Genomic DNA, 26,932 nt, shown 5'->3' on the forward strand with positions numbered 1-26,932 from the left:
AAAAAAAACGCACTTTTACGACTGTAAGGATTCTTTCAAAAATATTTTAAAAATTCCTGGTTTCTAATTCTGGGTGAACTTTGAAAAAATATTTTTTTCAATCGAGGTTTACAGCTACGATTAGATTTTTATTGTTATGGACGATTTTACAAAAATTCAAATTTATATTTGAAAATGATCCATGACCAATTTTCTTTAAAAATTCACTTGCGTGCCTGAAAGAGAAATATTTAAAATAAATAAAAAAAATCAAGTTTATCCACGTCTTTAGCTCTGAAGACTCTTAAAATATATTTTAAAAAATATTTTTTGTATTGCCGGCCCTTAAAGAATTCTTTAAAAAATCCACGCTAATAGCACTGAGTGAAACTTCAAAAAATATTATTTGGGAATGTTCAAAGAAAAGGTGTTCTAAAAAAATATAAAATTACATCTCTGGGAGATCTTCAGAAATATTACCTTTCCTTCAAACAATTTTCATAAAAATAACGTTTATAGCTCCAAAAAAAAATTCTTTAAAAATTCTCAGATTTTCGCCTCTGATATTTCTTTCAAAAATATTTATTAAAAAAGAGTAATTTTCATTTCCCATTAATTATCATACTCCCCCTACCTTAAGCCATTGACCCCCGTAATATTTTGTTTACGCTAAACTTCATTAATTGGGTTATCCGTCTTGTATATACATACGTCCGTGCGTATGTTTGTGCCCATTCAACGTAATTCCGTTGAGCTATTTTCTTTAGTTTTATTTTTTCTTCGACATTTTATTTTTGTTTACAAAATTTTGTGACAACAAAAAACAATTTTTTTCGATTGTCTTAAAGCCGGGGTTTAAATTCCAAAAATGGCAATTCGCTCAATTAAAAGTCTGTTAACCTCAGTCAGCGTTATTTGTTGTCGTTGGCGTTTTTTTGGAAGAAAACAAATCTACTTGTTTTCGGATCGATTGGAACTTGGGAGCGATTGGGACCCAGAAGTACCAAAAAATAATAAAAAAAAAATTGTTCGAAAAAAACATTTCGACGTCACCAAAATTTCAGCCAGCAGACATCGAAACGCTAATCAATTAAATAAAAATCCTCTCGGAAGGTTTGGAATTGTGGGCCCACATGGAATTCTGAAAATTTCATTGAATGAATGATGGCATTACCAATTATGACATGACTCTGGAATTTGTCATTTTGATTGTTTGATGATTCTCCAAACACTCCAAATCGCCCATGCGAAACATTTTATTTTTTTGCGTCGCAAAAAAATACTCAACACCCATACCATGACACATCTTTGAAAATCGTACGACTGACACGCTTTAAATTAAATTCTTTAGCCATTTTTTCTGTTTTTTTTTTTTTGTGTTGCCATTTTGTTTTTCATTTCTTTGAGTTTGCCTTTTTTATTAGCATTTTTATGACTATTTCGAGTTTGTTGTTAATGTTTTCGTCTCACGATCACTTTTGGTGTTGTTTTTTTTTTTTTTTTTTGGTTTTGCGAATCAAAACAAGGAGGTCTTTAGTTTTACGTTTTTTTTTTTTAATTTCATCAAAACAAACAAAAAGTTTGAAATAAAACTATCAGCAGCTAAAAAAAAAAAACAAACCAAAAAAAAACACAATTTGGCGTGGGAGTGAGGAGTGGAAAGTGGGTGGGGGGGGGGGGGGGTGGAAGCTAGAAACATTTACAAAGACGTAAAAAGATAAAACGCCAACAAACAACTCCCAAAAGATATTAAATTGAAAAGAAGCGATTTTTTCCCATGTGCGACGACGACAAAACAAACAACGGCTACTAGTTTTTTTGGGGGATTTCAAATACCAAAGCCCAAAATTTGTATTCAAACAATGTTTTCAAGTTTAACTAATTTGTGGGAGAGGAGGGGGACTGGGGGTGGCAGAGGAGATAGGGTAATACGAAAAACACACACAGTTGTCTTTGAAATGACAATATTTGCAAACTACGACATTTTGGAAAATACGCATATTCTCAAACGATTTGAATTCAAATTCGCTATGAATAGCAGATCTTCAAACAACTCCAGTAGAGAAACGACAAAAGTCGGGCAGGGCCGACTGTGTGATACCCTACATCACTATGCGTATTTAGTAGAGCTCCCGTAACAAAAAAAAAAAACAAGTAAAACAAGCAGTAAGTTCGGCCGGGCCGATCTTTGAAAAGCCTCCAACATTTGGAACGATTTTGACAATTTTGAAAAAAAAAAAAAATAAAATCCGTTAAAAATTCTATTAATTAGGGTCTATACGACGACATCGATCTGCATAGGCAACTTTTGTCATAAACCAGTATAATATTCAAATGCAAAACTTGAATAAAAAAATCGGTAAAATCATAAAAATACCGAATATCGAGGGGTAACGTTATATGGGGGCTATACGAAGACGTGGACTTGCACAGACAATTTTCTGTCATAGGCTGTAGCCTCCGTTTCGAGCTTCAAATACCAAATTTGAAACAATTTCGATGAATAATGTCGCTTAAATCATCAAAATGCCGAATATCGGGAGGTACCGCTATATGGGGGCTATACGAAGACATGAACCTGCACAGACAATTTTATGTCATAGGCTGTAGTACCCATTACGAACTTCAAATACCAAATTTGAAACAATTTCGGTGGATAATGTAGCTAAAATCATCAAAATACCGAATATCGAGGGTTAACGTTATATGGGGGCTATAGGAAAACGTGGACCTACATCACCCATTTTCAATACCAAAAGTCCTGCAGACATAATACACATTTGAGTAATTAATTTCGTTCGCAAGATAGTGTGATTTCCACAGACAGATAGACGGCCGGAAAACGTCCATGGCGGCCCATACCATCACCATGCCCGGCGCTTGAGTCCTGGTGGCCAACCGAAGGTGCACATTTTCAGCTGACCTCTTTGGCAAGTAAACACGCTTAGTTTGGTTATTTACAAACTGCTGGCCAACGAATGTTTTCTCATCGGAGCGGAAAATATCAAATTCGGCAGTTCACCACTTTCGGCCAAGCGAAGCAACTCCTTAGCTCTTTTGAGTCTATTTTTGTTTCTGTTGCGGTGTAAGTTCTTGCACTTTTTGGAATTTCAATTCGGCAGTTCACCACTTTTGGCCACGCGAAGCAACTCTTTAGCTCTTTTGAGTCTATGTTCCTTCTTTTTCGGTGTAAGTTCTTGCACTTTTTGGAATTTCAATGGCTTTACCCCGAGCGCGTCGCATTTTCAATATTTGCCCAATGGAATATTGCGATATGTTCAGCTCACGAGCCATTTTTCGGCCACTGCAACGCTGGAGGTTTCGTTCATGTCGCTTCTTTACTTTTCGAACCATTTCTGCTGATATGTTGCTGTTTTCTTCCGTTCACTTCCTTGACGTGGGGCTACGACAGCAGTATCACGGTAACGACCGATGGTACGAGATACAAAAGGTCTATTCACATTTAAATGCTGGAGTTCTCTAACGATAGCCACTTGTGCTTTTCGAGCTAAATATAAAGAAATCACACTATCACGCTTGAATTCCATCAGGAATAACTTTTTTTCGGGAAAATTCTCACCAAAATGCTTTTGTACGCTTGTAGACAATATAATGAGCTATCACTGCAATAATTTTAACAGCTGTCAGACGAGTGGCTTAGAAATGACAGCAGTTGGTTGCAGTTTTTCATCTCACCCTGTATGTGGTCAGGAGGTTCGGGATTTCCTTAAAAATCTTTCAAAATGTACGACATCAGGCTTGAAGGTTCTTGAAATAAATAATGTCTATGACAAATACCTTCAAAAATCCTGCAATCGAGGATATTTAAAGAAGCTATGTGTGAAAGACATATTACCCAATAATCGTGATCTTTTCCAAAACAAAAAAAAAAAAAAAACTTTCAAGGAATACGCCTTTGTTGGTCTATGAATAGTTTTTAGTGAATTTCTTGCAAAAAAAATTAAATTTTTTCAAGGACCTTCCAACCAAACGTCTTTAAGATCAAGATCTTCAAAAATATTTTTCCAAAAATTCCACGATTCTTCACAACTATTTTGGCTGTTTTTTTATAGAAAAAAATCCTCAGTCAATAATGAGGATAATTTTTTTGGAATAAAAAATCAGTTTTTTAAAGCTCAATAAATAACGACCGATTTTCTATAGAAAAAATTCTTAGTGACTGAGGACTGATTTTTTTATCAAATCAAAAATTCCTGCGTGGCTTGGGAATGATGATTTTTTTACAGAAAAATATCATTTTTTTACAGAAAAATTACATTAAAAATGTCCGTATTTAAAAAACGTCAATTTTTTTACAGAAAATTTCTAAAAAAATTCTATAAAAAATTAATTATGTTCAGAATTTCACTTAAAGCTTATATTTTTAAATGGCATTTGCAAACAAAAATCATATTCATGTTTGCTAAACGTGCGTCAAACAATAAATACAAAATTATTGATTCCATTTGCTTATTCACCTACACACCTCCTCCTCCTCTTTTTGTTTGCTTAATGATGTTTTTTGTTTGTTGTTTCTGTTTTAACCTTTATCATCTAAGCCCCTACACTCATCCATAAATCCAATAATAAAAAAAACTACAAAATTCTTCTTCCCTCGAGTATAAATTACCTGTAGGTTTACGTCATTGGAGACAGATTGGAGGTGTTTTCAAAAAACTAGGTATTCAATTTCAGCAAAGAATTTTCAAAAATATACAAAATTATGGCCGAAATTATATTAACACCTTATTAAAGGTAATGAATGAATGGCTGGAAGTTCTTTAGGCCATGGTTTGTATTTTTTTTTTTTTTTTTTGGATATGGGATATGGGTATCAAAATACAAAATAAAATATTAAATGACAGGTTACCAAAACAAAAAAAAAAAACGTTTGGAAATTGGGTTAAGTTTTGGATTTTAATTGGATGTTTGGAGGGGAAACTCCCACAAAAGACAAACATATTTTAAAAAATTATGGAAGGATATATTAAAGCCTTTAATTTTTTTTTATTATGACGTCATTTTTCTACAATGATGCTTTGCGAGAGATTTTAACATAACCTCACATTAAGTACGGCTTTAACCCTAAAACCAGACTCATATATTTTCTCGCTTGAGAGTAAACATTTTCGACTAAAATAATCCACCTATATTTTCTCCAATATTTCCGAAAACTCTATTTACCTTAAAATTTAGGTATTCCAAGTACTTTTAATCCGGAAATTTAAAAAAAAAATTCTAACGGTGGGGGTGGGTATGGGGGGCTAACATCTTACCTCGATTTGTAGTACCTTATATAATAAAAATACCGAAAAATTGGGAGATACCTTTATACGGGGCAGTACAAAGACGTGGGTCTGCAAGGACAATATTCTTTCATAGGAAGGAGTACCCATTGCGAACTCCAAATTCAAAATTTGAAATAATTCCGGTGAAAAGTGTAACTAAAATCAGTTAAATACCGAATATAGGGAGATACCCTTATATCGGGGTTCTACGAAGAAGTTGCCCTGTAAAATAAATTTTCTGTCAGTGGAGGTGGTGGTATCCATTACGGACTCCAAACACCAAATTTTATACAATTTCGTGAAAAAAAAGTGACGTTCAGCATTTAAATACCGAATATCGGGTGTACAGTTATATGAGGACTATACCTAATCTTGGATTTATATGGAATGTTCTATGCAAGGATATTTCCTACATCAAAGGAATACGAGCTGCCTATTTACAGCAAATTTTCTGCCGTTGGCTGTAGTATCCATTGCGAACTTCCAATACCAAATTTGAAACAATTCCGGTGAATAATGTCGCTAAAATCATCAAAATACGGAATATCGGAAGGTACTGTTATATGGGGGCTATACGAAGACGTAGACCTGCACAGAAAATTTTCTGTCATAGGCTGTAGTATCCGTTACGAACTTCAAATACCAAATTTGAAACGATTCCGATGAATAATGTCGCCAAAATCATCAAAATACCGAATATCGGGAGGTACTGTTATATGGGGGCTAAACGAAGACGTGGACCTACACAGACAATTTTCTGTCATAGTCTGTATTATCCATTACGAACTTCAAATACCAAATTTGAAACGATTCCGATGAATAATGTCGCTTAAATCACAAAAATACCGAAAATAGGGAGGTACCATTATATGAGGGCCATACCAAAACGTTGACATACATGGCCCATTTTCAATACCAAAAGTCCTGCAGACATAATACACATTTGAGTAAAATTTAATCAACTTACTTCATTCCGTTCGGAAGCTAGAGTGATTTCCACAGAGGAATCGACGGACGGTCATCTTAAAATCGACATAGAATTTTATGCTAATCAAGAATATATATATACATTTAGGGGTCTAAAGTGTATATGTAATATAGCCCCCATACTGTGGTGGAGGGTATAAAAACTGTTCTTCATATTTTTTTTCGAATTTTTTTTCGAAAAATTAATTCCCTTGTATTAATAAAAAAAAAAACTTTGATTCCGAATTTAGATTCTATAGAAGAAAATTTTCCTGGCGTATTTTTTCTCGGTTCCCGAAGAGAGGTTCTTCTTCCTTTTTACCTAATTTCCTTAACTAGTAATTATTATTGTTGTTGATGTTTTTTTCTCTGTTTTTCCATCGCAATTTGAATTATCATCATGACGATTTTCCATTTCAGAATTTTGCGTGTTTTCGGGTCTTTTATTTTTCTTAATGTTGTTGTTATTGTTGTGGCTTATGGTTCTTTTTGGGGGTAACAAAAAATGTTTTTAGTCATCCATGTCAGGTATCTACCTGTTTGTCTCTTTGAGATACAGTTGTTTGTCTGAATTTTACTCGATGAGAGGGTGAGTGAGAGAGAGTGGTATAGCATATTTGCTTGCCATTAAAAACATATGTCGCATTTATTTTGTAAATGTAAATTCCCAAGGCAGGCAGCCAGCCAGTCAACAACAACAAACAGTTAAAACAGCCAGCCAACCAGTCAAGTCAATGGCAGGTAGTTTTTCTTCGATGTGCATATATTTAGTTATTTGTTCTTCTCTCTCTCTCTGTGGTTTTATCTTATCGCGCATGTTTTTGTATTTGAGTGTTAATTTATGGATTTTTGCCCATATTAAGTATCTCACAGATACATGTGATTTCGGCGTGAGTGGTTCGCACTCAAACATAATTATGTTCTCTCCCATGAATTGTGTGAGAGAGAGAGAGTCAATTTTTTTGAGTTATTTCTACACTCCATTTAAATAACGTTGTTCTCCTTTGGTGGGGAGAAACAGTTGTTTTCTTTGTTTTTTCTTTTGTGCGTGTGCGAGAGAGATTTCTTTGTGTGAGACCTAGTCGTGTGGCAATTATTCTCCCAGCCCCAACCAGACATTTAGTCGCCTTTTGCTGTTGCCTAAGGCCTGTTACAGAGACGGGTGGTGTGTTTTATTTAATTTTAAATTTTTTATTTATTTCTTGGAGTGTTTTCGGTTAAAAATTCATAGAAAATTGTGTGAATTAATTTATATAAAATTGAAATGTTATATTTTTGTGGCATAAAGAGTACTTCTCTCTTGAGTTAGTTTTGATTTGAAAACCACTCAAGAGCCCATGGTGGCTCTCACCACAAACCGGTTGTTGCTCTTCACTCAATTGCTGTTGAATCTCAGAGGCCTCCATTTGGTTCGAAAAATCATCTATATTGTGGGGTTTTGCTATACAGAAAATCAGTTATTGCTAAACTTTTGTATAAAACACATTACAAAAAAAAACCAAACAACCCAAAACAACTACAAATTGCAAACCACAAAAAATAAAAAGAAATACTTAACTAGAAGAAGAAGCAGAAGAAAAAATAATATATAATTAAAACAAGAAGAAATTCAATGCAATTTTATGAAATACAAGAATAAATAAAAATATTCTTAAAAAAGCTAAAATTTTAGTGGAATAAAAAATAAGCAAGAAATATATAATTCAAAGTAACCAATTCCGGAAACCATACAATATTTATTGGTGCCTTTGCCTGCTCTCTTTTTTTTTTTTTGTATGACAAGATCCTCAAATTGAAGAAAGGAAAAATTAAAAAAGAAAAATTAATTCAAGAAAGAAAAGAAGCAAAAATTCACAAAAATTGAATACTTAACATTTTTAAAGCCTAAAAATATCACAAGAAAAAATAAATTTGAAAAAGGCCATAAAAAATTTTTTATAAAAAATAAATTTTCAAAAACTGTGATTTAAAAAAAAGAAGAAATTCAAGAAAAATAAACTCAAAAAGGAATTGAAGAAAATAAATTAAAAATTCCCCCACAAAGCAAAAATAAATTATATAATTATCAGAAACAAAAAAAGAACATTTAACCCCCTAAAAGCCAACCAAATCAAAGAGGGGCCCTCTCAACAAACAAGCATTGTGAAACCAAGCAACATATCACTATTAAAAAGTGCAACTTTATAAAAAAAAAACAAACAGATAATATCTCTATCCTCTGCAAAAGCAAGAAGAAGAAAAATCCCCAAAAGACTGTTCACCCCAAGAACCACACATCCAACCCATCTTTTTTGTACTTAAAAAAAAATAAGAAGCACACCAGTTAAGCAGCCGAGGGAAAGGAATTGAAAATCAATCCCCTACCCCAACCCGTCAACATTACAAAATTCATTTGAAAAAGTTTATATTCACCAAACTCGAATTCAAAATGCTGGGTACAATGGCAATGCGTCAACCCGAAAATTGGCTCTATGAAATCTGGCAGAAGGGCTATGACAGCCCATGCTATGTAATGGTGCCGAATGCAAAAGTACGTATAATATTCAAAAATATAGAAAACACACCCTATATTCAAATAATATATACCCTATAGCCATACCCTTATATCCATACCCATAACAGAAAGAAATACCTATAATATAGATTCGTTTCCTTCGTATATGGCAAAACATTTTTTGGCCGAGTCATCACTACCTAATAATGATGGCGCTCGGCTGAATTCTGTTTTTTGTTTTCTTCTCATTTTGTTGTAAGACACTTGCTGCCAAGTCAAGCCAAGCTGGCTGGTAGTTGTTTCCAGCGACGCCATCGCCGTCGTCATTTACAACGTTTAGTATTGATTTTTCTATCCGAAAATAAAGAAAGAAATTCCAGCAACTTTATTCAGCTGAGAAAAGAAAGTTCAGAAAAAATTGGTGTAAAAATATCAAAAAAAAAAAAATAAATAAATAAATAAATAAAAAATATATAAAAAAAAATATTTAAATTTTGAAAATTTTCTTGGATTTTTTTACAAAATGAAGAAGGTATTTTTGAAAATATTGAAGCATTTTTTTCAAATTTAATTTAATTAGATAAGTAGTGTATATCTTTATTTTTGAAAATATTGAATTAAATAAATATTTTTTAAATTTAAAAAAATATATATTGAAAATTAGTAAAATTAAATTATGAAAAAAATATTTTTAAAATTTTTATGGACTACAAAAATTGTTTCAAACTTCGTGAAAATTCTGAAAATTTTTTGTAATGTTTTTTTTTTAAATTATTAAGCTTATTTTTTTAATTATTAAGTCAGCTCTCAAACGGCTTTATTAAATTTTCCTACATCTCACTCTACCTCTCTACGCCCCAACTCCAGCAGCTATTTCATGGTTACTTTATCAGTATTAAGCCCAATATTTTGTAGGTTTTGATCTGATATCACATTTTTTATAATATTTGAGGATTTTGGGTTCAAATCGAAAAAAAAAAAGAAAAGTATATTTAATATTTCATTTCAACCCAACATTTGGACTATTTTGTGAAATCACCCAACTCCAGCAGCTATTCCATGGTTACATAATCCAGTATTTAGCCCACGTTTTTAAGGTTTTGATTTGACATCACCTTCTTTATAATTTTTCTGCAGTTTTGTATCCAAGTCGAAAAATAAAAAATTGGCAGAATTTATTCCAAAATTTAAGGTAACTCAACTTTTGAACCATTTTCCCCTCGACATATATTATAGGTAGACATTTTCTATGAACCGCGACCCCTATCAGAATTTGATGCAGAATATTTTCTTCATTAGCATCATCATTCTAAAATGGAGTTTTATGGTTCAAATTTGATCTCGAACCGGATGTTCTGAGAAATTCATTAAAGAATCCAAAAAAAAATTAATCCAATTTTTTATAATTATTTTTCTTCGATATATATTATCGCTAGAATTTTTCAATAAACGGCGACCCCTAGTGGAATTTGATGCAGAATATTTTCTCCATTAGCATCTTCCTGCTAAAAGGGAGTTTTATGGGTTAAATATGTCCACAGTTCCGAGATTCAAGGAGTTTTATAAAAGAATCAAAAATCTCAATATCGAGCTGTATTTTCCCGATATATATTATCGCCAGAATTTTTCTATGAACGGCGACCCCTAGTGGAATTTGATGTAGAATATTTTCTCCATTATCATCTTCCTGCTAAAATGGAGTTTTATGGGTGAAATTTGTCCTCAGTTCAGGGATTCAAGGAATTTTATAAAAGAATCAAAAATCTCAATCTCGAGCTGTATTTTCCCGATATATATTACCGCTAGAATTTTTCTATGAACAGCGACCCCTAGTGTAATTTGATGCAGAACATTTTTTCCATTAGCACCATCTCGCTAAAATAATATTTTAAGGTTCAAATTGGCCCCAGGACAGAATGGGATTGTACCAAAAATCAATTAAACGATTGTAATTTTATATACCCAACATTAAATCTATATATCCATGATATACACAACATCTAGAGATTTAGTTTGGTTGGGGATCTCTAATAAAATTTAGTGTAGGATATTTTCTCTATTAGTGCCATCTCGATAAAATTCAGTTTTATAGGCCAAATTTGGGTCTTATTCGGGGGTGTAGATTTTTTGCAAAAGAACAATTTCTTTAAAAATTTAGTTTGATATACCCAACATTGCAGCTATATTTCCACGATTTATATACGATTTTGAGATATGGTATGGCTGACGACCCCTGGTAAAATTCGCCTTAGAATATTTTCCTCCTTGGCACCAACTCTCCAAAATGCCGTTTTGAGTGTCAAATTGAACAACAATTTCGGTGATGCTAGAAATTAAAAATAATAAAATTTGAAATTATATGTCCATGTTTCCTCCAATATTTTTAAGGTACATATTTTATATATCCATTTCACATGGTCGGTGACCCCTACTGAAATTTGACGTAGAATATTTGTCTCATTGACAACATCAGCCTAAAATTAAATTTTAGCTGTCAAATCGGTCCAAATTCGAAAACTACCAAAAAAAATAGTAACATTTAAAATTGTAAAAATTCTGCAAAATACGCACAAAAATACCCATTATTTAAGAAAATTGAAATGTAGATGGCGTTACCGACAAAATATTGCCTTTCAAACATTTCGTATTTATATTCCATTTAATGATATTTCAACAGTCTAAAATCAAAATTTTCGAACTTTTAATTGTTTGCTTGAAATTTGGAATGCCTCTTTACCGAAGAGTTCATATTTTATAAATAATAATAAAAATGAAATATAGATGGCATTGTATGAAGTGTACGAAGAATCCATAGAATAATTGAAGTATAGATGGTGCTGACCCAAAAAAATATATTATTCTGTAAAGGATTACCTTTTGAAACTTTCCTAGACATTTTCGTAGATAAATTATTAAAAAAAAAAATAATAATAATAATTCAAAATTGACCAAGCTTTAAAATTTCAAGGCTAGGAATCATTTTTCCCCGAAAAATTCATGTTTGAAAAATATTTTTTCCAAATCATTTTGAAATTGCGTGCTTCGATTATGAGCTCCGTAAGCCAACCTTTATGAAATCTATTTACTTTGTAATTGAAAACTACGCAAGCGAGCCGATTCACGTCAGAAGCGTTTTCACACTTTTTATCTAAGCACTTGTTTCCATTTCCAATTATACCCTACACTTTGGCACATGCCGTTCGCCATCGGTCCCATGACTCACTAACAAGAAAATAAAGTACTGTGCGGCGATGCTAAAATTAAATTATTGTAGAAAATAATGTATAGCAAATGAATTAGCGTAATGATAAAAACGCAATAGCTAAAATATTTGCTGACACCCAATAGGGGTTTTTTTGTTGTTGTCTGGCTAATATTGAGGGCTCATGTGGTGCTAAAATGAGTATTTTCTGTAGTAAGTGAAAAAAACAACCTGTGGCGATGCTGTGCATCGTCATCTGAAAATAAAATCGATTTTCAAATGAGATGAGACATCCGTCCACCGGCAGCAGGGTGAGAGACAACGGCGACCATGGCTAAATAAAGAGGCGTCTAAATTCTTAAACATCATGGTTTTCCTAAAACATGTGGTGGTTTTTCTTAGGGGAGTGGCTATATTTACTTTTCGGTTTTTTTTTTTTTGAAAATATCAAAAGATAATGACAGCATGTGAGGAGACACAAGCCAAAAAAAACTAAATCTAGAAATAAATCCTAAAACAATACCCAAAATTCGGCGGGGTATAAAGAAAATCACACACTAATCTAAAGACACGAACAAAAAATGCAAAAGAACAAACAGAAGATAGACCTTCGTCCGTCTGTCTGTCTATAGGGCGGGCAGGTAGTTGAAAATCTTTGAAGTTTGTCGTATCTCAAAAAATTAAAAAACTGAAAAGAAAAAGACCACAGAGAACAAGTGGCCTAAACGCCAGTATTAGTTTCTGATCTGTGCATTTTTTCCAAGGTGCATACTTATGAGCATAAGTGTATTTCAACACAAAAAAAATGGCAACGAAAGGCAAACATGTTGTTAGTCAACTTGACAAACTATTTTGTGTGTTTTTTTGCATTGCTTCAAGTACAAATCTCAAAACCAAAAAAATATATATTTTTCAAAAATTAGTGCATTTGAGAATGTCTAAAGTGCTGTGACACAAATACCTATTTCTTTTGGAGGTTTCATATTTTTTTGTTTTTTTCGAAAAAATATTTTCAATGCATTCATTCTCTTAATTGCCTGCGTATTTGTGTGGGTGGCTGACTGACTGGCTTTGATATTGAAAATGCTTTTAAAATTTATGATGTAAAAACATATTTATGTTGTTCATGTTTTGTAATACGAACACCAGCCAATCCCATATGCCAGACATATGACATTAAATCAATGACTTTCAACAACAAATACGTTCATATATAAATAAAATTATGTTGTTGTGATTTTTTTTCACTTTGCTTTCTGAACGCATGAAATATTGCCACAAGGAATGGCAAGAGACGACAACAACAACACGTTATTGTTTTTGGTGTTGAGAAAGATTTCATTGAATCATTGTAAATTTAAAATAAAATATTTTCACAATTTAACATTGAAAAAATTAAAATAAAAAAATATATATGAAAATGTGTTTAGAAAAAAGCTATTGACAACAGGTGTCGCCAGAACACTCGATGAAATAGGAGTATTTTCAATATTTTAATTATATAAAATTTAATGGAAAATATTTTTAAAAAATATTTTTTTTAATATTTACTCGTGTTTTTAAACATATTTAAAATGTTCAAAACATAAATTATTTAAAAAAATATAAACAAACATTCAAAAAAGTTCCCCTAAAAGAAGACGGAAATGCCCCAACAAAATGTTGAGAAAATTTAAGAATTTGCATTAGTTTCAATATCCTTACTAGCATTGTTTTACTTCAATAAATTGAGAAATCAAAAAAAAATATTTTCAAATTTTTTAAATTTGTTAATTTAGGTGGCGCCCAACGTAGCCACCACATTTTTAACTAGAATATTCCATGTTTTTTATAATCTTAAGTTATTTCAATAATTTAAGAAATCCAAGAAAATAAAAAATTGTTTGACTAGTATTTTAATAATTTGAACTAGTTGAGTGGCGCCCAACGTAGACATTAAAATATTTTCTTCTCAAAGAAAGCGGAATTTTGTGTCAAGTTTATTTTTTCATTATTTTTTTTATTTAAATCGGTTAGATTAGGTGGCGCCCAACGTAGCCACCAAATTGCATTTTTAGCTAGAAAAATGTGGAATTTTGTGTCATGTTTTTCATAATCTCAAGATCTTTCAATTATTTAAGAAATCTTTCAATAATTTAAGAAAGAAAATAGTTTGACTATTTTTTTTAAATAATTTGAACAAGTTGAGTGGCGCCCAACGTAGACATTAAATTATTTTCTTCTCAAAGAATGCGGAATTTTATGTAATTTTTTTTATTTTTTATATATTTTATTTTTTATATTTTTTATTTTTATTATTTTTTATAATTTTAAATTAGTTAGTTTAGGTGGCGCCCAACGTGGCCACCAAATCTTTCACTCGAAAAAGGTGATATAATGTTTCATGTTTTTCATAATCTTAAAATATTTCAATAATTTAAGAAATCCAAGAAAACAGAAAATTGTTTCACTATTTTCTAAAATATGAACTAGCTGAGTGGCGCCCAACGTAGTCATTAAATATTTTTCTCAAAGAAGTTCAAATTTCTTATTTTTTTTATTTTTTATGATTTTTTTATATTAAAAACAATAAAACTCTTGTTTATTATTGTTATTGATGACGCCGCAAAAAACAAAAATAATAATCGTCCATTCACATTTAAATTTGAATAACAGGCAATTGATTGAAAAACTATTGAAATCAAGGTTTGATTTCGTCATTTGCACACAATTAATGTGTGTGCAAAAAATTGAAATACTGTAGGCAGACGACAATTGTTTTAAGACACCAGTGAAAAAATTATTAAATTGATATTTATTGATAACAGCGAAATAATAAAGAAATGTAAAAAAAATTCAGACAAGCAATGCAAAAAATAATGAAAATTGTATTTTATTTCACTTGAAAGAAAAAAATGTAAGGACCTACCACGCAGTTTAATAAATTGTCAAGCTAATTTCCCAGCGCCACCTACACTTTAATATTGAATGAATATTCGTCTATATTTGAAATCAAGACAAAAATTAAAGAATGATTTGATATCATTTTAAAGTAAACATCCAACATAGCTTGAATATTTTTAAAGACTAAAAAAAATAGGAGCTGTATAGACCCATTTAAGGATATCATTTTATTAATTTTGTATTTATTTACTTTTTATTTTATTTATTTATTTTTTTTTATTTTATTTATTTATTTTTTTTATTTTATTTATTTAATGAAAGCGGTCGTAGATCATAAATTTAAAAGTTTCCTAATTAAACTATTATTTAACCCTCCTAGAAGTATGCCCTATTATTTCATAGTGCTCAGATTACTATCTGGCATCAAGATGGCGCTCATTATAATATATAATAGAGACCCGAGAGGCTTTTTAGCACTTTTCCAGGGCGATTTTCTTAAAATATCTGACATATTAAGAAACGACATACAATATACAATATTCCTGCAAATATTATTAGATTTTATGCTCAGCTGTTTCGCCGGCAGATTCAATGCCACATAATATGACAATAGAAAAAATGTTTGACTTCCCAGCACCATCTACACTTCAATATTATATGAATATGATTCAATATTCAAAAATTAATATAGTTGCGCAATATTAAGAATAGTTTTATTTATCTAAAGTAATTTTCAAAGATTTTAACAAAAAAAGTTATTGACTTTCAATTTGAATTTTTAGACGTTTATAAAATATTTGATATGAGATTGTCTATCTCAATTTTTATATATTTTGGATATCAAATTTTATCGAATCACTTGCGCAATATTAAGGATAGTTTTGCTGATATGACGTCATTTTCAAAGATTTTAGCAAAAAAAAATATTTCAATTCCAATTTAAATTTATGAATTTATAGACGTTTATAAAATATTGGATAAGAGATTGTCTATCTCGATTTTTTGTAAATTTTGAATATCAAACTTTATCGAATCATATCGAAAATTATATCCATTGTTTTTTCTAAAGTGTCTTTTTTGAAAACGGTTTTAGGCCATAAATCATATCTTAAGTATAATTTAATTTGTGAAAGGTATAATTGGTTTGTTTTTTGAAAATTAGACTGTTGTCTTTCTTGTTTTTAGGCCATTTTAAAATCTCGAAATAAATCATAAAATGTATGAAATATTTTGATACCAAAATTCGGAATGTTTAGCATATATTTGCCATTTGCTATTTAGCAAAACAAAGCTAATAGGCAGAGTAAATTTTTTGTTTTTTGTTCGAATTTGGCCAAAACCAAAAATGGCCAGCCAGAAATCATAAAAAATTATCATACGATGGCTCCTCTTTAAATACAAATATGTATATATTTATTATTTGTATATACACATGTATACATCTATATGTGTGTCTATAGATATATAACTCCGTCATCATTTTGAACATTTGGACTTATAATTATGACCATTTTTAGAGCTTATCAGGTCGATTGTTGTGTGTGTGTGTGAGAGAGGGTTCGTTTTGTTTTTTTGACTTGGGGCATAAATTATTTTTATGTTTTCGTGTTGTTGTTGTCGTTGTTGTTTTTAGTTAACAAAATTTAACTTTTTTATTGTTGTTGATGTCTGATTTTGTTAAGGTATTCAAGTTTGTTATTTAGCGTTGATTTTTTTGTGTCTGGTTCCATACCAGCCATAGCCAGTTTCGATTGGTTTCTCAGTTGGCCATATAAATTGTTTTTGTGCGGTTTGATGTTTTTTTCTTGTCTGCTATTTTTTTTTTCTTCTTCTCCTTTATTATGGCCAAAGTGATAATTTTTTGTTTACACTTTGTTGTTTGATTTTGTTTTTCTCCATTTTGTGCAAAATTATCGACGAAGAAAAAAATTGTTATCTCGTCAAATAAAAAGAAGGTGTGTTAAGAGCCTTGCGGTGGCTGCCAAATTTTTGTTGTTGCTGCTGCCGCTCGACTCATTTTAGCCAAAAACACACGAATTATTGTTTATTTAGTTTATATAAGCCCATTTGGGGGTGAGGGATTTTTTGTTGTTTAATTTATATTTTCTTGTTAGCTTTTTATTGATTTTGTTCATTAACAAATTCAATACAAATATTAAAAAACCAATGAAAATGACAGACAATGTCGCGTCATCATACGGCTTATGTGCCGTAGTCAAAATAAAAAAATATATAAAAAACGCCAAAAAAATTTGTCACGTTTTGGTTTCAATCTAAGCAAAAAAAAATAAAATAAAAACAAAAAAATTAAAAATACAATCAAAACCAAATTCAAGGGGGGTGGAGAGGTTGCCATTGTTTTGCTTTGTATATTATTTTCCTGTATAACAACCTTGCCGATACATTTTTTTTTTTTTTTTCAAATAAATATTTCAAAATTCTTTAAATTATTTTATTAATTTCGAAAGTTTTTTCCCTGTGTGCCTTACCAGTTATGTCTCATTCTTTTGGTTTTTGAAAATTTGCCAATTTTTTTTTTCAAGTTTTATTTTTAATTCATAATCAATCTTTACCCCTCACTACAATTTAGTGCTGGTTGTTGGCTGGCAGGAAGAAATTGTCATCGTGCTCGAACACTTGTTTTGATTTCGTCTCTCAAACCAAACATCGTCTGTAGGCGGTGACGTCGGCGGCCTTTTTGACCAAAAACCCAAATGCCATGTTGTTGGCTGTTATGTCAAATCCGATTCATAATTATGGTGGACAAATTTGCAATATTTGCGTCATATGCTTTTTACCGCTTGGAAACAAACTGCTTACCCAATGATTAATAGAAATATGAAAAATGTTTAAAAAATTAAAAAAAGAATTTGTTTAAAAAATAGTAATGACTGTTTTATCTATGAGGCATAATTTTTTTGCATTCCATTCATTCATTCTTTTCAAAAATCATAATTATTTTTATGTTTTTTGGATATTTAGCGAAGATTTCGTTTCGTCGTTTGCCTCAATACAAAGTCTTAATTTAGATACAGCTTTTCCTAAAAGTATGCTTTATTTTGCTGGAATTACTTCTCGGCGTAAGGTCAACATGAAGATGGCGCCTCAGTAGAAACTGACACGGAACGCATTTTCTCCCCTTTTCAAAACGATTTTCTTAAAAACTTCATCAATTCAGAACCTATTTCTGAGCCATAATATTTCTTGAATTCCGTCCTTAAATTTCTAAAATTCCTGTTTTATTTTATGTTTGCCTCAATACAAAGTCTCAATTTAGAAATATATTTTCCTAAAAGTATGCTTTATTTTTCTCAAATAACTCGTTGGCGTAATGTCACCATGAAGATGGCTCCTCAGTAGAATCTGACCCTAAAGGCATTTTCTCGCCTTTTCAAAACGATTTTTTTTAAAACCTCATAAATTCAGAATTTCTTAAAAACCTCATAAATCTATCTATGAGCCATAATGTTTTTGCATTCCATCCTTAACTTTTTAAAATTCCTGTTTTATTTATGTCCTTTTGAAAATTTACCGAAAATAACGTTCCATTATTTGTCTCAATACAATGTCTTAATTTAAGTTTTAAATTAGATAGAGCTTTTCCTACTTTTAGGATTTTACTTATTTTACTTCAATAACTCCATGGCGTAATTTCAACATGAAGATGGCGCCACAGTAGAACACAGACCCGAAAAGCATTTTCGCATACTTCTAATGTGATTTTTTCAAAAGTTACTCCAAAATTAGAACCTTCAAACTCTACCTGATCCTCCTACAAAATACAAAAAAGTACCGACCCGAGAAGGATTTTTCCACTTCTTCAGAGGGAATTTCCCAAAAGCCATTAATGACATATTTTGAACCCTCGTACCAATAGTTATACTTTTAGAAAGTATGAAGAATTGTAAATATTTGGTACTAAATATATCTGTCCCACTTTTTCATAGACCTTTAAGATTTTGTACACCAGTTCATTCTTCACTTTTCCAAAATTGGATTTTCTAAAGTAAAATTCGAATGGGAGAAGCCTGAAACTTTGTTTGTTTTAATTTTTAAAGAATCATTTACAAATCTGCTGCTTAGGTAATTTTATAAGGTTTTCTGAAACGTTAAGTAGTTCAGCCACGTTGTTCATTATCCGCCTAGAAGTATGTTCTTTTCTTTAAATTGTTCAAATGACTATTCGACATAAAGATGGCGCTCGTTCTAATACATAATTCTTTACCGAGAACCTTTTCAGCACTTTTCCAGGGCGATTTTCTGAAAATATTTGACAATTACAGAACCTAAGGGTAAACTGTGATAAGCCTGCAAAATTGCTAGAAAAAAATCTGCAAATATTTTGTATTTTTGGCTGGACGTTAATTTTTCCGATAGTATATTTGGCATCGCAATTCTTGGTAGCTTTTGGAAAAATTTTAGAAAAAACTATTTTGTTTTAGATTAACTTGGATACTATTGCCAATTTAAAAACAACCTCCCAAATTTTATGAAATTATTCAAATTTTCGAAAGTAAATCTGGGATTGTAGGACTTTTTTTTGAAGCTTTCAAATCGGTTCTTTAAGTTTTTTCCAAAATGCCTAGCATTTTGAATAATTCTGAACAACTTTCAGTCCTTTTGCTAAGTGGATTCGTATCTTATTTTCGCCCGCCTAAAAGTATGCTCATTGCTTCATATTGCTCTGATAACTATCCGACATCAAGATGGCGCTCGTTATAATATACAATTTTGTCCCGAGAACATTTTTAGCACTTTTAGAGACCGATTTTCTCAAAATTCTTGAAATACTTTAAGCTTTTATATAGATTGTGATATTCCTGGGAAATTTTAAGATCATATCTTCAGCGGTTTCGTGTGGACATTTATTTTTGAAGAGCACATTTGCCCTGAGAAAAATTTGGTTACTTTTTGGCAAAGAATGAGCCAATTCGATGTCTTGTATTTTTGATTTCTTTAAATATTTTTACCAATTAAATGCGCTTTAAAACATTTTTTTCGATTTTTATAAAATAAATATTTATTGGTTTTGAAAATTTAGTAATTTTAAATTGTATTTGAGAATTCGTCGAATTTTGAGATATTAAAGAACGTTTTACCAAACATTAAGGAATCAGTTTTTTTTAAGGCGAATCAGATCAAATATCGCTTGACCTTGCTGCGTGACATGAAACACCGAACAAATTGACCTTTTTCTCGTCTCTGTGTGTGTTCTCAGAGGCTCAGCATGGGGTCAAGTTTGGTAGACACATCTTGTTATCAATTGGACATTTTTCTTAATCCGAATTTTCCCTAATTTACGCACAAATTGTGTGGCTTATGGAAAACCTCTTGAAAATTGGGCGACATATTGAAAACAAAAATTAGTCAAGTGGCACTTGAGAGGAGACAATTTATTTATTTTTTTTCTTTGTCATTTAAGAAAAATGTGAGGACTACGGTCAAGTGGTGCGAGATACATCAGGAGACTTCTTTCATTTTTTTTTTAATTACAAAATTTGGTTTTTTTATTTAATTCGAAAAAAGAGGACTTCGACCTAGTGTTGTGAATCAGATATTACAAAAATTTTCATTATTTTTTTTATTTTTTGGAAAATTCTTTTTATTATGGTTCAATCAACTTGATAAGCAAATGATCTTGTTTTTTGATTTTCCTCAATTTTAAAGGTCACTCACTCGAATTTTTCTAAAATATAACAATTTTCTTATTACATATAGATTTGTTTTCCTTGGCACGTGTATTATAAAAAAAATGTATTATTATGAAAAATTATTTTAATTTGTTTGTATTAATGTTCTTTTGGGAATATTCATGTTCTCTTTGAGCTCTTTTGCGGACAGCTGTTTGAAAGATATCATTATTTTTTTTTTCTATATAGATATCATTATGGAAACAAGAGTTCTTTGTTGTTCTTGGCTTGTTTTCTTGAAAAGCGGTGGCGTTGGCGGCCGCCGCTAAGGCAAATAACCCTCATAATTGTGCAGTACTGGATATGAGGGGATATTTTTCCATAACTCATATCTTATTGAATTTTTTTTTCTCAGCATAAAAAAAATTCCCATAAAAACGTTTTAATTGTGGATAGTGATTTTTTAATTCCGCAATGAATCATTATTTTTCATTTTTATTTTTATTGTTATTAAATTTTATTATTATATATCATTTTTTATCATAAATTACACTGTGATTTTATTTTTAATTGATTTTTAAATATTATGGTATGCCCATCAATAGCTATTTTTAGATTTTGACGTAATACTATTAGTAATCGATCACATAGAAGTATCTCTTTGTCTTTTACTATTACTAGAGCGCGAAAAAAGAACTGGAATCTGTTTCTATTTACCAGATAAGATAATGCAAGAAAAAAACAAATAAGATATCAGGTCTGTCATGGTGTTATCTCAATTTTTTTATATAGATAAGATATGAACATGGCGAAGGCCGTAATATTAAAATTTCGAAGCGAATATGTTTTTCTCGCCTTATCAGGCAAAGATAGGGTTAAAGGGCAAAATTGGGAAAAAAATTTCGTAATATAATTTAAATAAAGAATTTTTAGGTTAGAGAAGATCCAAAGAAGGAGAAAAAGTTGCCGTCAAATCATCAAAGTCCAAATTTTTGTTTCCTTAACAGAGAATATGTTGAACAACATGTTGCTAATATTTTGGCAACATTTTCATTTCTAAGATATATGGCCAACTTAGAATTTTTGAATGAAATGGACAGTTTTTGAACTCAAGTCGGACGAATATTAAAATTCAGCAGTTGATTTTCAAAATTAAGAATTTTTATTTTATTTTTCTTGTGTGTAGAAAATAGGTTTAACAACATGTTGCCATTGGTATGCAACAATTTTCCACTCAAAAATATCATCTGAAATAGATTGTTTGAATTTTATACAGATAAATTGATAATGATTTTAACATAAAATTAAGCATTTTATACTTACTTAAGCTAAAAGTAAAATTTTTGGAAAAAAATAAGAGAATTTAAAAAAATTATCAATGGCTTTAAATTTGTTCAGCAACATGCTGCAAATTTTTACTGCGATGATATCAATCCATAATGTTCCCTCAACCTGCTTTCGATATTGTGGAAAATTGTTTATCTAAAGAAATCTTGGGTCGACATACAGAAAAAATTGGCAAAACCTCCATTCTGTTTTTCCTATACGTTTAGCAACATGTTGCAATGCATTTAATAGACAAAAATATCTCTCAAACTTCTCTGAAATGGAATTAATTATTTCGAAAAGGATTTTAAACTTATCCAAGGGGGATATCTGAGGAAAAATTGAATATAAATTACAAAACTCGTTTTCCATATCATTGTATACAAAATTTGTTCAGCAACATGTTGCAAATTCTTACTGCGATAAAATCAACTCATAATAATACCTTAATAAGCATTAAATATTGTGGAAAATTGTCTAAGTTATTATCTTAAGAAATCTTGGGGTTACAAACATAAATAATTTGACAAAAACTCCATTCCATTGCTTTCCTATTTTCTTAGCAACATGTTGCAATGCAGCTATTAGACAATAAATCTCTCAAACTTCTTTGAAACGAAATTAGTTATTCCGAAAAGGATTTTAATCTTATCTAAGGGAAAACTAAAAAGTCAAAAAAAAATCTTCTGAGACTTTTATTTTAAAAGTGCTCAGCAACATGTTGCGAATACTAACTGCAACATTTACAACCAATAATATTATCTCAATAGCCATTCTATATTTTCGAAAGATGTCTGATTAACTATCTAATGATATTTCGTGGCCACAAAATGCCAAAAATATATTTAAAAAAATGGTAACATAATGCATATTCAAAAAATATAAATTAAAAAAAATTAAACTTATCAAATAGGAAAATTAATTTCTGTGGAAAAAATCCAACAATTTTTCTTTCATTGCAATAAATTTTCCAAAGCAACATATTTTGCCACAATCATAAAAATTTAACTTTCGAGGAAAAATAAAATATTCCAACATTTTTTTTTTTTTTATTTCTATAAAATTTCCCCAGCAACATGTTGCAATGCATCTTTGCTACAATCATAAGGGTAACATAATTAGTATTCAAAAAATATATATTTAAACAAAATCAAAGTTATTAAATAAAAAACTTTAACTTCTATTGAAAAATAAAAAAATTCCAACTATTTTTCTGACATTGCCTTGTATACAAAATTTCCCCAGCAACATGTTGCCACATGCCCCCTCTGCAACAATGCCATATTCTAATGTTACCTCATTGTGAATTATGTGCTGGGAAAGGTCGAATATTCTTTATTATCTAATATTTAGATAATATCCATTGTTGTTTTCAAGCATGCTTAAGCAAGGACAAATTAATTGTTGCCCCATCGTCTTCGGGGTTTATGTGACAACAGGGGTAATGCAACATTTTGCAAAAATACTACGCAACAATTCGATTGGCTTTCATTGCACTAAGGTCATTTCTGCTTGTATTCATTTCTTCCTCCTAGGTATTTAATAGCGTTTTTATAATGGCAAATTGTAGCTTGTGGTGGTGATGATGGTTAGTTCTAGAAAATACTTTTACCAGTTCTGGTGGTGGTGGTGGGGGGGCTATGGCGATTTTATAATATATTTTCAATGTCATTTCTCTTGTTGTACGCCTGTGTCAATAGCAGCAAGTATAACCAAACAAAGTGCAGTTTGCAATATATATTAGTTTAAAATTATAACAAAAACCACGAAGAACAACAACACAACAATTTTTCTTTTTAATGAGCATGCATTTTCCCCTAAGTTTATGGCATTAACATTTGCTGGGGGTGTTTTGAATATTTTTTTTTTATTTTTTTGTTTTTTTTTATTTTTTTTATTTTTTTTTTTTTTTTTTATTTTATTTTTTTTTTTTTGATATAAAATGGCATGAAAACTGCATTCATGAAATGTGCATGCATAGATTTTTTTTGTCTATTATTTTTTCTCATTCATGTTTTTCCTTTTTTTTTTTTTTGTTTTTGTGCGCTGGCATTTCACATGAATTACCAAGAATTATTTAATAATTAAAGACCACTTGTTTTGATATGTTTTTTCAGCTTTGCTTTGCTTTCCACGAAAAGCCCCCATTTCAAATGTTCGTTTTTAATTTTCCAGCCATTTCCCAACTATCACAATAAATATTATATAAACCCATGGCAAAAAAATGCCATCAAAATTTGCACGCAATGTTTTTCACCCTGTCTCTTTCTCTCTCACTCTCTCTTCCACTCTCAGGCTTTTGGGTTTAGTATTTCAGCTGCTATTAGCCCAGTTTTGGAATGAATGAATGAATCACCCATGAAAAAACAGCAGACATGGTATGGGGAGTTAGGCATTATATTTCAGTGTTTACATGTTAGGGTTTTATTACTTTCAGTTTTTTAGCGAACATCATCAATATTTTTTTTTTAATTTTTTTAGTATTGAAAAACAAAAATACCCAAATATTGCCTTTGGCAAAATTTACCACCGAAAGTGATGGCTGGATTTTTCCACCATTACAAATCAATACCCTAAAATCCATCAACATCATCATCGTCATAATTTAAAGCCAAAATGCCATAACCTTAATAACGTATTTTTAGTTTGATTTTCTTTTGTTGCCAAGTGAAGACGAAGAAACCCAAACTGAAAATAACACCTCAAAATAAATATTGTCGGAAGAGTTTTCCAAAGAAGACCCCCCGACCCTCCTAGGTTTTTCTTGCTGACTCATGTTAGGTCATTTTATTTCATGGCTTTGTTTTCCTGCCAACAACTTTTTTTCCTTTTTTTTTGGAATTAATGGCCAATGAAATGAAATCATGGTTAAGAAAAGAATTTCGAAAACCTTTAGGAAGGGGGCACTATGGCAAAAGAAGAAAATTTTGAAGTGGAGAGAAGAAAAAGTTAGGGAAAAATATTTCTTGGAAAAATAATAAATGGCTCAACGAAAAAGTTTTGAAAAGAAGTATGGGATTTTCCAAGGATAACAAGGTCATTAGGAAAGCAAAAAAATTTAAATTTAAGGATAAGAAAATTTTAATTTGAAATTATTTGCCAAAAAAATTAAAAATAAAACAAAGTCAAACACCAGTTTTTACTTTTTACCCTTTTTTTTAATGAATGAAATGCTCAACACTAAGTTTTAAAAAGAAGTATGGGATTTTCCAAGGATAAGAAGGTCATTAGGAAAGCAGAAGAAGAAAAAAATAATTTAAATTTAACAATAACCCAATTTTAATTTGAAATTATTTGAAAAAGAAGTCAAACGCCATAATTTTTACTTTTTTTTTTAAATTTTATTGAATAAAAGCAAAAAATGTCGGAAATAGCTTCAAATTTCAGAATAAGTTCAGATTTGTTCGAATTCGTCAGTTTTGACACGAATTATGGCCATCAAACGGCCAATGAAATCGTCACACGCTGGCCGAATGTTGCTCTGCGGTATTTTGGTCTATTCCCGGCGAAGCGCTTGCTTGAGGTGATCGACACTTTGGTATTTTTTAGTGTCAAGCTTGCCTTCCAAAATACTCCAGACGCAATAGTCCAACGGATTGGTATACGGAGGTTTTGGTAGAAATTATGCGCTGGAAATGAAGCAAGGAACCTCATTTTTTAACCATTCTTGGGTGACGGTGGCGTGCTGAGTGCCATGGCGCTAAGTCCTGTTGCAATGACCAAGGTCTGCGGTCAAAATGTTTGCGTGCCCAAGGCTTTTATACATCCTCCAGAATATTTTCGCTATATTTATTCTGATGCCACGGTCACTCTGTATTTTTATCTTCTTTTTATTTATTTTTTATTCCAATAATTTAAAATAACAATTATTTTTATGTATTTTTTTTTTCTAAATTTATTTTTTATAAAAAAAAAGCTAATAAAATATTTTCCCTTTTCTTTCCAGGATCTCGTCAAATCCCATTTGATGATCGCCGTTCGTGAGGAGGTCGAGGTACTCAAAGAAAAGATCTCCGAACTTATGGACAAGATCAATCAATTGGAGGTTGAGAATACCATCCTGAAGGCGAATATGTCACAGGAGACGCTGCAACAACTGCAAATGCAGATAACTGGGACGGCAACGCCCAACAACATGATTACGGCAGCGCCAACACCAACACCAACACCACCGGCAGCAACAGTGGCAGCGGCCAATGCTATAGCCGTGGTGGCCAACACCAATGCTTTGGGCAATCAACAGCAGCAACAACAACAACAGATTGCTGTCATAAATGCAGCAAATACTGGCAGTGGCACAGCCACGCCCACAACAACACAAACAGAAAATATTGCCAATGTAGAACAACAGCAGCAGCAACAACATCAAAATACTAGCAGCAGCCAGCAACAAAATGATGATGCAGCGGCATTATTGCAACAACAGCAGCAACAGGCAGCCAATGGACCAATGTCTTAAATATAAGTTTAAGTTATGTTTTTTTTCTCTCTCTCTTTGCCCAAAAGAACACAGAAAACAACTACAACAGCAACAAAATTTTGTAAGGTTGTGTGTTACAATAAGAAGAAGAAGAAAAATTTGAAATCCAAATTTTTGCTTAACAAACAAACAACAAAAATGCAACACAAAAGTTTGTAAACAAACACAGATGGTAAAGCAAAGCTAGGCCAGAATAGCAACAAATTGCCAACGGGGAAAAGGATGAACAAGAAAGGGTTTTTCTTTGGAAAAAGTAAAATAATTAAAAAAAACATGGAGGAACTGAACTCTAGGCCCTACAAAAATTAGAAATTGTTAACTTTTCCTGTGATTTTTTTAATTAAAAAAATATTTTTCTTAAATTACAAAAAAAAATAATTTAAAAAATAATCTTTTTTAATATAAAATTTATTATATATAATTAAAAAAAAAATTATTTAAAAAATATATTTTTTTTAATTTGCAAAATATATATATTTTTTTAATTTAGTTAATTTAAAAAAATATATATTTTTTATTTTAAAAAATATATGTTTTTAATTTAAAAAATATGTTTTTTTAATTCAAAAATTATGTATGTTTCTAATTAAAAGAAAATAATTTAAAAAATATTTTTTTAAATTAAAAAAAAACATTTTTGTTTTAAATTAAAAAAATATATACTTTTTTTAAATAAAAAATAGA

The 26,932-nt window shown here is 30.7% G+C and overlaps 1 protein-coding gene across 1 annotated transcript; it reads left to right on the plus strand.

The window, feature by feature from the left end:
• Positions 1 to 7,193: 7,193 nt before the first annotated feature.
• Positions 7,194 to 26,594, plus strand: LOC131800545 (protein bunched, class 1/class 3/D/E isoforms-like). The gene is made up of 2 exons (XM_059124272.1): positions 7,194 to 8,763; positions 25,715 to 26,594. The coding sequence occupies exons 1-2, from the start codon at positions 8,662 to 8,664 to the stop codon at positions 26,225 to 26,227; spliced, it is 615 nt and encodes a 204-aa protein (XP_058980255.1). The 5' UTR covers positions 7,194 to 8,661; the 3' UTR covers positions 26,228 to 26,594.
• Positions 26,595 to 26,932: the final 338 nt, after the last annotated feature.

This window comes from Musca domestica, unplaced genomic scaffold (genome assembly GCF_030504385.1).
Source record: "Musca domestica strain aabys unplaced genomic scaffold, Musca_domestica.polishedcontigs.V.1.1 272, whole genome shotgun sequence".
Classification (NCBI taxonomy): domain Eukaryota; kingdom Metazoa; phylum Arthropoda; class Insecta; order Diptera; family Muscidae; genus Musca; species Musca domestica.